Source organism: Mytilus trossulus, chromosome 5, assembly GCF_036588685.1.
Source record: "Mytilus trossulus isolate FHL-02 chromosome 5, PNRI_Mtr1.1.1.hap1, whole genome shotgun sequence".
Lineage (NCBI taxonomy): Eukaryota > Metazoa > Mollusca > Bivalvia > Mytilida > Mytilidae > Mytilus > Mytilus trossulus.
This window is the reverse complement of record NC_086377.1, coordinates 39,559,709-39,573,494: the sequence shown is the minus strand read 5'-3', so window position 1 is coordinate 39,573,494 and position 13,786 is coordinate 39,559,709. Positions and strand designations below refer to the sequence as shown.

General features: G+C 32.5%; 2 protein-coding genes across 2 annotated transcripts in view; one reads left to right on the top strand and one right to left on the bottom strand.

The window, feature by feature from the left end:
* Positions 1–13,786, bottom strand: part of LOC134718833 (colorectal mutant cancer protein-like) — a 62,412-nt gene that overhangs the window by 31,103 nt on the left and 17,523 nt on the right. The window lies entirely within an intron of this gene.
* On the top strand, positions 7,632–9,647 carry LOC134719632 (uncharacterized). The gene is made up of 4 exons (XM_063582619.1): positions 7,632–7,913; positions 8,367–8,518; positions 8,760–8,864; positions 9,055–9,647. Exons 1-4 carry the CDS (start codon positions 7,874–7,876, stop codon positions 9,367–9,369), a joined length of 612 nt encoding a protein of 203 aa, XP_063438689.1. The 5' UTR covers positions 7,632–7,873; the 3' UTR covers positions 9,370–9,647.

Here is a 13,786-nt window from a genome sequence, read left to right as displayed (position 1 = left end):
TTCTATCTCATTACAGGGTCTGGGTGACTTCATTGTGTTGAAATACCATAGATTATGTTTATCTAGACAATGCCAAAGATGTTGGCTTATGACGTCATCATGTTTTATCTTCTAATTAAATGTTAAAATCCATTCTAGTTTTACATTCAGTTAAATTATAAATGTTTATCAACGAAGCACTGACAAAATTTATTTACATTGGATTGCCCATTTTTATTTCATCTACTTGGAGTGTTTTACATAGAAATTATTTGAGAGTGGGTAGAATTGGTAAGGGGGTAGGTGTCAGAGGCGGATTTAGGAAAATAATTGGTTGCTTATATCGGGAATCACTGAAGCGTGACTGGAGTAGTCAGTGGGCCCCCACTTATGAAAATTTCTGAATCCGCCACTGGGTATAAGCCTCAATGGGATAAGTTTTAAGGGAATTCAAATTGGGAATGAAAAAGTCTTCATGCATGGGAGTCTACTCAGTATAAATCATTGTAAATCCTCCAGGGTACACTGAGTATCGTTACATTGGTACAAGCTTTGATATTTTGTGCTAGAAATTTAATATTCCCTCCCCAAATAAAAAGTGCCTGCAATGTTTACGTCTTCCTTATTCATTTTTTATATTCCAGAATTTTAATTTAATACGTTATCTATAACTTGAGTATGATGTAAGTAGAGAGCTAATTTAGGTAGTAGGTTTATGAAATGTTTACAAAATAGTCCAGCCCCTTATAAAATACAGGAAAGACAGGTGCTAGACATATTAGACACACACTTATTTGTACTCAGTGCAGGGACTTATATAAACACTTAACCTAGGGAAAAAACTGGAAAATCACTAAAATGATTATTTAATTTTTCATCAATAATTAATAAATTTTGGTTTTTAGAGGGAAAATTTAAGTGCCAAGTTAAAGAATTTAATTTTAAAAAGAGCTCTTACACATTTCATTTATCAAATCACCATGAATATTTCAGACCATGAAACCTCCAGTGAGATAAATTTTGACAGGTTAATTATCCTTTTGATATGTAACATTTTTTATCTCCTATCTTAATACAACTGCAGAGAGAGTCGATAACTATTTTGATGTATACTGAATCATCCTCTAAGTCACTACATCAATTGATTCTTAGAAACATACATATTTCTTCATCAATCCCCTAGTGGATGTCTATTTCAAACGGACAATTTAGTTAAGAATGGATGCGAAAGTCTTAGGGATGATTGACTAATTATTGATATTTCAAAATTCTGCATAGCAATAATTTCTTTAAATGTTATGATCCAACTTTTTATATATTTTCTTTAAGCTGAAGTTTTATAGGGATGATTAACTATAAATTATTGATATTTTTCGAACCTCTGCATATTCCTCAAATGTTGTAATCTTACTCATGCATTAAACTTTTTATATATTTTCTTTAAGTTGAAGTCTAAACGATGATTTATTAATTATTAATATTTTCAAAATTCAGCAAAATAAATTCCTTAACTGTTGATCTTGAATTGTCATACATTCAACTTTCTACATATTTTTTTTTTAACTGAAGCCTATGGATGATTTATTAGTTATTGATTTTTTTTTATTTCTACACATTCCTAACATTTCATCATTTTACTCATGTATCCAACTTTTATATTATTTTAATAAACTGTAGTCTTTTGGATGATTAATTCATTATTGACTTTATTTAAAACTAAAGTGTTCATTGGTTAATATATTTGGTAAATATTTTGATCTTTTTCATGCATCCTTCTTAAAGCTGCACCTACATTTATTATTTTGCAAACAATATTTGGTTTTTAAATTATTAAGATTCCATTAATTAAATGTCCACAAACCAAAAAACCTCCACCAAGATGAAGAAGTCAAACCATCTGCATTCAAAATTTTACACACAATTTAGCATCACTCCTATATAATTCCTCAGTGGATTATTTCGATCATATCCAACAAGGAATCACACTTATTTCAAGTTGTCTCCCTTTTAGAACCAAACAATATCTCGGATTATGCTCCAAATTCCAATTGTTTTTTAACGGATTGATTCTAAGCTAATAACTTTCTATTCATCCAAACTGAATATCAACTAATAAAACTCCTTCTTATCCAAATCACAATCACATACAGGGATTATTTCCCCTTATAACATGTCAACTCATATTTTCAAATAACTTGAATAAAATCAAAGTCCTGATTTTTAAACATATTTTTTCGTAAATTAAACAATTTCTTTGTTATATTTAAAATCTTTGTTTGTAATGTCAACACTTGAGTAGGAGACGTAATTTCCTGAGGAAACTTATCGTAGGATCATGACGTTTCCTATGCTCTTACAAGCAGGAACATACAAATCTTTGCTGGTTATCTTTACTTAAACAAAAGGAAACAAATCAATTGTTTTTATTTTATGTTCTTAAAAGGAATTTAATATTTGGGTCAACTTATGCTGTGGACTATGCTTGATTTCCTTGTTAATGTTAAGGCAAACTAAAACACTGGTAAAGACATACATATTATTATGCGTTTACTTTTCTACATTGGTTAGAGGTATAGGGGGAGGGTTGAGATCTCACGGGTGCTGGAATTTCTCGCTATATGGAAGACCTGTTGGTGACCTTCTGCTGTTGTTTTTTATTTGGTCGGGTTGTTGTCTCTTTGACCCATTCCCCATTTCCATTCTCAATTTTAATCTATATTCCACAACTATGATGGGCAAAAAATCATGCAGCGTTTTTTAATTTATTTTTCAAGTTACTGCATGTAGATTAATAAATCGTAGTGTTTTTATTTTAAATTAAATATTGCAAATCAATGAGTATCTCTATAATAAGAACATCCTTTTTATATCTGATACACATATGCATAATACACATATCTGTATGTAGCAGCTTTTTGTAGCTTATCTAAAAATGGCAATAATTAAATCCCATCTTTGGTCTTTCTCCAAAAAAAGCAATAATAAATGCACACAATTAAATTTTGGAATTTATAGAATTTCAAATGTACATGAAATGAAAGCAAATGACTGTTTGCATAAGACAGGAATACTATTAAACCATCAGACAACCATCTTACTTCTGTACAAAAAAACAAGTTGCAATAAAAGAAGGTTTAGTGGTTCACTGGTTTAAAGAATATAGAATAATGGGTAAATCTTGCATAACAAGTGAAACTGTGATGATACCCCTGCCATTATTCAATAATTTTAATACATGTAAGTGTTCAGTAAACAGGAAGTTGTTGAGTGATGAATCTGAAAATGCTTCACACAGTATACCACACTTATTTAAACCATGAAACATTTAAACCATGAAACTAAATTTCAGAAATCCCTAAGATGTATTGTTCCTGAGAAAGATGCTATGAAACAATATTCATGGGACAGACTGATGGACTGACAGAAAGGGGTGAAACAGAATTACCAACTTTTTTAAAGAGGGATATAATAAACATAAAGAATAGTAACAAATACAGGCCAAAATAATAAAGAATACTGTAAATTCAGAAATTATTGCGTGCATTTATTATTGCGATTTTGTCATTTTGCACTTGAATGCGATTTTAATTTTTACGATTTTGAGAAAAGTCATGCTTAATTCAGTTAAAATATTACCTAATGCGAGTTTTAATTATTGCGTTTACAACTCAGTCGCATTATTCGCAATAATAAAAACCTCGCAATAATTTCTGAATTTACAGTAGATACTAATGAGGTTCTAAAATATAAAGTATAGAGAAAAATTTAGAAAAGTATAAGGAATGACCCCCAATTTTCCCCAATCCCTACCCTTATACTTGAGCAATATATCCTTACCTTACAAGATGACTTTTTAGGATCACAGACATGACAAGAAGACTCATCTTGTATCCCATTACTGTAAATATTCTCTTTTCTGGCCATACTAAGTCAGGTGACCAAACTTTTACAACAGATCACATGATCATCATGTGCTAATTATGTCTATGTCTAAAAAGTAATTCCTCTTCAGGATGTTCAAACAATAAATCAAATCTTTAAATATGTCAAATAATGTCACCAAACATTTGAAGTCACATGATTATAGCATGTGCTTATTATGTCTATGTCTAAAGATGAATTCCTCTTCATGATGTTCCAAGAATAAGTAAAATATTGAAATACGTCAAATATTGTCACCAAGCATTTGGATTCACAAGATCATCAAAAATTATGCCTTTCTTCAATGCTCAAGAGCAATTAAGTGTTTGAAATATGCATAAAAACATCAAGATACTGTTCTCCGAAAGATGCCAAAGTACGATTTCTACAACTAAATTCACTATTCATGATCAATATAACGTTTCTTCCATTCCACATGAGAATCGTATAATTCCATGTACACGTAATTGTGACATGTTATGTAATCTTAGGTTCCAGGACTGATATTAAAGTCAATCATAATATATGAGCAAATGTAACTATTATATGAAAAACAGGTGGCATTATACTAAAACTTTGGTTTCCTCTGTTAAAACACTTTTAATACTTCCACGATGTGTCATTCCTTTCCCATTTCAGTAAAACAATAAAGTCTCGTCTAATCTTTTATATAATGGCCCCAAAATGTTATGTAACTGTTCAATGCCTCAAAATAATCTTCGAACCTTGGTTCTTCATCGCTTTGCTATGTTATGATATAACTATGAACACGATGAATAATTTAGTAGTTTTTGTCCATCATTTTCACACAGAAAAAAATAACATTGTTATTCATAACATCCAATTTTGGATTTGTACTGTACAACTATAGATTCCTAATGCATTAACTTTATCAAGCTGAACTTAGTTTTACAAAGGTCAAATTGGCACGGTAATCTATTTTGACATTATAAATCCACTAACAGTATAGAAATATATCCCTGGAAACTGACAACTTACCATTCAAAAATGCATTTCATATTGATAACATATCCCCAATTTTACACTTTCAATTCACAGAATGCCTATTAGACTTTTCGATCACGATAACTTTTCAAATATATATTTATATTTAACAGTAGATTTTTTCTAAAATGTGTTAGCTGTGAATAATATTGCTTTAATAAACTGTTGCTTCCAAAATTTGAGAGAACTTTCACTGATTAACGATCATGAGTAAGATCACATCCCCTTTTTCTGTTAAAATCATTTCCATGGCGTAAATTAATTGACTCCATAATAAAAATCTTTTTATCTTCTCACTTAAGAAATTCCTCCAAAACTTGCAGACATCTTATTTCTATTCACTGTAAACTGTCTGAATCGCTAATCAATTAATAACTAAAAGAGCATGTTGTTCAATTTTCTCCAAACATCCACAGTTGAGTCAGTCATGTCAGTATACTCTATAATTACTTTAAACAAAACAATTTTCTCATTTGCATTTTTATGCATCTGTACTTTACGTACTTAATGCACAAAGTATTCAATTACAGAAATATAAATTTACCCAATTCCAAATTATGCATGCATGCAATCCACAGAAACATGCATCCAAATAGAATTAGTCAAATGTCTTATTCCTCCAAATGTACTTTAAAACTGCAAATCTAAATTTCTATGCTGACATAAGCTTGTTATATTTTATTATATTTTCAAATTAGTAGAATCTCTTAAAATTAATTCAAATGCACTTTAAAACCACAATTTAAAGTTTCGTAATGCTGACATCAGCTTGTTAAATTTAATTCATATTTTCAATCAAAAAACATCTGTGATTTCAACAGGTGGTTTCACGAATCAATATCAAAATCAAACATGTGTTTTAAGATAATTCAATCTCTAAACCATAAATATGATTGCATATCTCATCAGAAAAACATTCTCTTCTCCATCCTGTATAAAAACTATTCACCATAGGTCAATAACCATGTAATTGGACACTTGATTGGTCAATAATTCTCATCATTTAGGGCTAATATTGTAGACATATATCCTACAAACTATTCACTGATCAATTCTCAAATGAATTTTTAGCCAATATAGCAGATATCCTTTTTTATAACTATATGTATACAATACATTAAATATGACTTCAAAGCAATTATTCTGCTACTATTTACTAGAAATTTTCCTCCTGAGAAAAGGTACTGAACTAGTTCTTGTAGCAAACAGATCTTTGCAATACTAATATCTTGAATTATCCATCTTTTTTCACAGTTTATATTTATATAAATGTATATGACTTCAAAAAAATTGTTCGGACACTATTTAAATTCACATTAATTTCCCTCTAAGAAAAGATGACACCTGCTATCCTTACACCAAAAAATATTTTTTCAATAACAATATGTGTATATATATGTACGCCCTCAATATATTGTCTACCAGGTTTTAAATTTCCTCTCTTGAAAAAAAACCTGACACCTTTTATTCTTGCAGCAAATAAAATCTTGGATATATATGTAAGCCTCAAATCTATGTCCGGCCTCAAATCTATGTCCTTTCCCCAAATCTATGTCCTTTTTATATTGCGTCATAGATTTTCCAAATCTATGTCCTGTATTGTCTCAAATCTATGTCCTTTATTTACTCAAATCTATGGCCATTTTTGGCTCCAATCTATGTCCTTTCATCGACTTTAAACATAACAAAACGTCATCAAGTATATGACGTCATAGCAAAAAAAGAATGATGGCGGAGCAGGACACTATTCCAAATGAAGGATACACTATATCAAACAAGCGCAAAAAAGGTATTTCAAAGGATCCAAATCCAGAATCGTTTTGGGCGGATATGCCGTACATTGTACAGATTGCAAAGGCCAAAGAAGAACATCAAAATTGGGGAGCAAAAAAAATTGTTGACGAATTGAGAGTGCCGTTTTCGGACAGAATGGTAAAAAAGTTTTTATCGCTTTACTTCTATGATCAAGAATCTAAATGTATCTACAAAAAATCTCAAGACTTAAATAGCAATCATAGAAAATGTTTAGACAAAGAGCAATTAATTCACCTGATTAACAAAAACCACTCGAAAGACCATAGAAAATATGAGGCAATTTATGACTGTTTAAGAAGTACAGTATTTCCTGTTGTTAGAGAAAGCATCAAGGTACTATTTAAATTAAACGTAAACTGCCAGGGCTGTAACAATGCAGTAGAAATTCCCAAAACAACAGTTTTAAGGCGCCCAATTCCTGCAACTTATGCTAACAGTCGTTGGCAAATAGACTTGAAGAAAATGCCACCAGTCAGAGGTTACAACTACATTTGCAACATAGTAGATTGCTTTTCTCGCTTGGCATTTGGTGGCCCATTAAAAGGAAAATTTGCAAAAGATGTAGCGGAACTAACTTTAAAATATGTATATCTGTATGGTCCGCCAAGAATATTACAGAGTGACAACGGCAAAGAATTTACAAATGTAAACTTGGCTGAAGTTGTTTCAATTTTTAAGACCAGACAGATACATGGACGTCCCTATCATCCACAAAGCCAAGGACGCGTAGAACGCTTTAATAGAACACTTACTGAATATTTTAGAAAAGAGATGTCGTTAGAAAAAGACTGGCCTTCACAACACAACACAACACAAACAAAGTAACACACACACACACATCTTGTGAAACTATATGAAAGTTTAACACTAAATTCATCCTATTCTATTCATAAATTATTATAAAATATTATAAAATGCCAAAGTAATACATGTACTGTATTAAAATATAACGTATTTATCTATTGTAGTAAAGGTGAAAATATTACGTGCAATAAAACCGTTTCTATTTTTATAGCTTCCATTTGTGCTCCTAACTGAAGATGAAAGAAAGTTCCTAGCACAGGCACACTTAGATGTAGAGAATGAAGAAGAAGAGATTGGTGAAATATTACCTGAAAGTAACATAAATGAAGATGAAAATGGAAATTTGGAGATGTTAAGAAACATAAATGACAGAGATGTAACGTTTGAAGGTAATAATATAAGTCTTTATTTACTTCAATAGTAATCTGAAAGGTTTTACTTTTTAAGGCTCTGATATTAGTTAAACAAAGTTAATTTTAAAATTGAATTTTATGAGCAAAATAAATGTAAATAGATATAGGAAGATGTAGTGTGAGTGCCAATGAGGCAACTCTCCCTCCAAATAACAATTAAAAAAAAAAGTAAACCATTATAGGTCAATGTACGGCCTTCAACACGGAGCATTGCCTCACACTGAACAACAAGCTATAAAGGGCCCCTAAATAACTAGTGTAAAAACCATTCAAACGGGAAAACCAACGGTCTTCTCTATATAAAAAAAAAGCATATTTTAAATTTACTGTGTTAATATTCTATATGTTTGCGTTAAATTTGCCACTGGACGTTACACAACCATCGACTGTACTATTTAATTTGTTTGTTTAAACTTATTTCTATTAAAGAAGCCATGGATATTGTGTCGGAACCTAATGAAGAACACCAAGAAGTTCAGGAGACAAACAAAGGGAGGCAGTTGGAAAATGATCATATAGTTACAGAAACCGGAGATACATACTTTACTACGGAAACAAATGATATTGCACCTTTAGAAGTTGTAAGTAATGTTTTAGTATGATAGAATATTTCTGCTACTTTGCACATGTGTACATAGTCTATGTGTGTTTTGAAAAAAAAGTTATACGCTAATTTTAAAAAAAAAATAGGTTGACCCGTCTTACATGTTTTCACCTTTGAATGAATTAAAACAAATCGAAATGAAAAAAATCATGTAAAATTAATGATGTTCTTTTTAAATTAATTTTTTTCTCCACATATTTTACTTAATGTACTTTCAGATGCAAAATAATCTCGATCCCATGGAAGGTGCTAGTCCGTATTACAAGGAACTTTACAAAAGGCGCTTTGTAAATGATAGCAACGATAAAGAAAAGGCTATTCCCGTAAGTCATACATGTAGATATGTAAATAGTAATATCAAATGTTAATTTAATATTTTATTTTCTTATCCTTTTACTTTTTATGTATCTATTCATTATCAGTGTCAATGTGGTTTATACGAAAAAAGTTAATGTTGATATTTTATTTATTAATACAAATGGTTTAAAATTGATTTATGATTTGTTTTTTTAGACTGGAGGAAAATCTGTAATGAATAGTGGGCTGATGGACTATTTTCAAAAACGTCAACTAGAGATATATCCTCTTGAACTGTTTTCTGACAATTATCAGGATATCTTCACTCCTACTATTGGGGAGTATTTGCAATTCAAAACAAATCCAGCTATGAACAAAGGGACGGCAGTGTTTACATCCGGTTTCTGGAGAGAAGGAATATGCCAAAACATAAAGAATGATCCTTCTCGGGGAAAGATTTTTGTGATTAAAGACATAATTACAAGTTTCACATTTGAACTAAATAGATATCAGCTAAGACCAAACAATTGATATATGCTCTATTGTGATTCACAAATATTTTAATTAAAAATATAGAGCACGTAACTTTTATTTTTAACTATTCAGAATGATTTTATTGATATTTAATGTAACATACAATAGATAATGTGGTATGAATGTCAATTTAACAGCAATATGAAACAATTTAGAGACAATTAAAGTACGCTTAAGTTGCATACAAATAGTAATTCTTTTCTTTTTTTTAGTTAGAAAAAACGTGTAGTTGAATTCTTCAAGGCGGCATACAATCCACACACATAATTTTAACCACAAACATGGAGATATTACTTTATCAAAACAAAAATCATACAAAACCGTACTTAAATAAAAAAAAAAATCACACCACATCTTCTTTTTTATATATTAAAAAACAATATTTTAAATCAGGGACTTTTTAGTCCCTCTTTAAATACAAGCAAAATAATCTATCTAGTATAAAAAAAAGAAGATGTGGTATTATTGCCAATGAGACAACTGTCCACAAAAGACCAAAAGACCAAAATGACACAAACATTAACAACTACAGGTAACCGTACAGCCTTCAACAATAAGCAAAGCCCATACCTCATAGTCAGATATAAAAGGCCCGATAAGATAATGTAAAAAAACTCAAACGAGATAACTAACGGCCTCACTTATGTAAAATAAATTAACAAAACTGTAACACATGAACAAACAACAACCACTGAATTACAGGCTCCTAACTTGAGACATGCACATACATAAATAATGTGGCGGTGTTAAACATGTTAGCGGGATCCCAGCCCTCCCCTAACCTGGGACAGTGGTATAGCAGTACAACATAAAACGAAAGATTTACTGATACTTAAGCTCTTGTACACACATGGAAAACACATAGGTCTACCACCAAATTAATATTGAACTATGGGAATGACAAAAACCTAGAAGGCCGAAATTTTAAGACGGGCATAAATTTGCGCATGGCTAAAAAAGAATCAAACATTACAGTTTTAAAGCCTTTTCTTTTATAACGGACATAGATTTGAGAAAAACGTCACAAGTAAAAATCGGCCACAGATTTGAGGCCGAATTATTTTTTTAAGGACATAGATTTGCGAATGACGTCATGATTAAAAATCGGCCACAGATTTGAGGTCGAACAATTTTGTATGGACATAGATTAGCGATTGACGTCACGATTGGGCATAGATTTGAGAAACGGCAACAGATTTGAGGTCGTACATAGATCTGAGGTTTACATATATACACTATTGTAAAGTCTTCAACATTTTTACAGTATATTCCTAGGTGCCTTTAAACTAATTGTCAGCTATCATTTTTTTTTTTTTTCCCCTCTTGGTTAAAAACTGACACCTGGTGTAATCCTTGCAGCAAAAAGATCTTGGAACAACTATCTTAAACTTTCATCACAAAAAACAAAATATATCATAGATCATATAGATGTTTACCATCAGTATAAGCATATAAAGTTCCCAATACACATTTAATAGGTAGACTAGTCTCTTCCCCTACTGTGTGTAAAGCTACCATTTTTTTTATTTCCCCTCCTGGTTAAAAACGGACACCTGTTGTAAAATATTAATCCTTTCAGCTAAAAGATCTTGGAAATACTATCTTAAACTTTTATCACAAAATATATATAATATATATATATCTTAGATGTATTGGATCATAAAATCCTGTAAAGTTTCCAATACACATTTAACAGGAAGAGAATGGACTCTCCTGAGTTCTCCTACTGTGTGTAAGGCTGCTTCTTTTCAATCTTTCACAATTATCTCTCCTCATGATCATTAATCTTAACACCTTTAACTACCTATACATCCACAACTATGTTTATCTACAATTAGCCAGGGGTACTGATACATAGCAAACACCTGTTTAATTCACTTTTTTTCTGTCAGGCCAAGGATATATAACTCATATATTATCAGCCAACCCCAAAGAGAAACACATGTTCAGGGATGCATTATATTTTAAAGAAATTTTACATAATTTATTTTTTTTTGTAGTTGCTTTTCTCCATTCTTTTTTTAAAGGGGGGGTGGGGGGTGGGGGGCTTTGCAACGTATATTTGTTTCATCTTTTCCAGAACAAGAAGCTGCAAGTTACAAAAGACGCAACAGGAATTCTTTCCCTCAAACAGCTGCCCTCAAAAGAAAGTTTTTATTTGTAATCATTGCAACCACTTGCAGTTTCACTGAATCATAAATTTACTTCAGATAGAAATGCATTGACAGACAATATCACAAATAACAAAAATCTTAGTCTACAGCTAAATCAATCCTCCACTACAAACAGTTATATCTTGTGAAGTTTCCAATGTTTACACAAATTCGTAAAACACTTATAACACTGCATACTGTCCAATTGACAGTACTACTCATATACCAATCAATACTGTAGGTTATCAATGAAGTCTTCATAGATCTTTTCTACAGAACTACAACCAAAAGCACTTTTGAATAATCGACTGTATCTGACAATATTGACAGTGATAAATGAATAATTGTCCCCTAGGGATTCATCTGTTAATCTTTCAAAATAAAATCTTACAAGAAAAATAATTTTTAGACATGGTGGATTTAAAATTTCAAATTAACACTTACCATGCTGAATTGTTTTCAGAAAATATCTCATTTTCTTTTATTTGCAAAAAGCATTGATTTTGACGATTTTTCATCATTAGAACTAAAATCAAAACATTAGGAAAACCAAATTATTGGTACTCATTCAAACTCTAGTATCTTTGGGTTGTTTGTTCCAAAAAAAATGCATATATAATGGTTTACTTTTATAAATTTTTATTTGGATGGAGAGGTGTCTCATTGGCACTCACACCACATCTTCCTATTTCTATATTCATCTTAAGTGTACAACTAAAGGGTGATTGAATAACAGAAATACAGTCATTTTGTTTTCTTCCAGCAGTAAAACCCATGACAAAATAGGTTGTAAATAGTTTGGTTGTGCAGGGATGTATAAATTCCCAGCCATGACAAGTAAGAATCAGGACGCTAAATCTGATTCCAAAATCAGAGAGAATGCCACATTCTCTGTATATTAAGAACCTTTGCAACAACTCTTTGAGTGGTTGTTAGATGTAGCCAAGCCGAAGGTGGCCTATTACAAGGCTAAATTTCTTCCCTTGTTTTCCAACAGCAGTCTAAACTTCCCACCCTTCACCCAAGGTGACCCCTGTTAGAGGACCGGCAGTCTAAACTTCCCACCCTTCATCCAAGGTGACCCCTGTTAGGTGACCGGCAGTCTAAACTTCCCACCCTTCATCCAAGGTGACCCTTGTTAGAGGACCAGCAGTCTAAACTTCCCACCCTTCATCCAAGGTGACCCTTGTTAGAGGACCAGCAGTCTAAACTTCCCACCCTTCATCCAAGGTGACCCTTGTTAGAGGACCAGCAGTCTAAACTTCCCACCCTTCATCCAAGGTGACCCCTGTTAGAGGACCAGCAGTCTTAACTTCCCACCCTTCATCCAAGGTGACCCTTGTTAGAGGACCAGCAGTCTAAACTTCCCACCCTACATCCAAGGTGACCCTTGTTAGAGGACCAGCAGTCTAAACTTGCCACCCTTCATCCAAGGTGACCCCTGTTAGAGGACCAGCAGTCTAAACTTCCCACCCTTCATCCAAGGTGACCCCTGTTAGAGGACCAGCAGTCTAAACTTCCCACCCTTCATCCAAGGTGACCCCTTTTAGAGGACCAGCAGTCTAAACTTCCCACCCTTCATCCAAGGTGACCCTTGTTAGAGGACCAGCAGTCTAAACTTCCCACCCTTCATCCAAGGTGACCCTTGTTAGAGGACCAGCAGTCTAAACTTCCCACCCTTCATCCAAGGTGACCCTTGTTAGAGGACCAGCAGTCTAAACTTCCCACCCTTCATCCAAGGTGACCCTTGTTAGAGGACCAGCAGTCTAAACTTCCTACCTTCATTCAAGGTGACCCTTGTTGTTAGAGGACCAGCAGTCTAAACTTCCCACCCTTCATCCAAGGTGACCCCTGTTAGAGGACCGGCAGTCTAAACTTCCCACCCTTCATCCAAGGTGACCCCTGTTAGAGGACCAGCAGTCTAAACTTCCCACCCTTCATCCAAGGTGACCCCTGTTAGAGGACCTATCTATTGTATGTTTTGCCAATTTGTTCTCTTCCTAAACATCCAAGAAATATTTGCCACGAGTGATTGGACATTAAAGAAACCAATAAATAAGAAGATGTGGTACAATTGCCAATGACACAACTTTCCATGATAGAACAGATGACATATAAGTTCACAACTTTTTAGGCTATTTCAGATCATATTTCAACATATGGTTTAGTATTAAACATTTCTGTTAATGTACAGGCTTTTGACAAAAAAAGCTTTAAAATTCCCGATTCCTAAAACATGTAAAAAGCTGTACTAATCATAT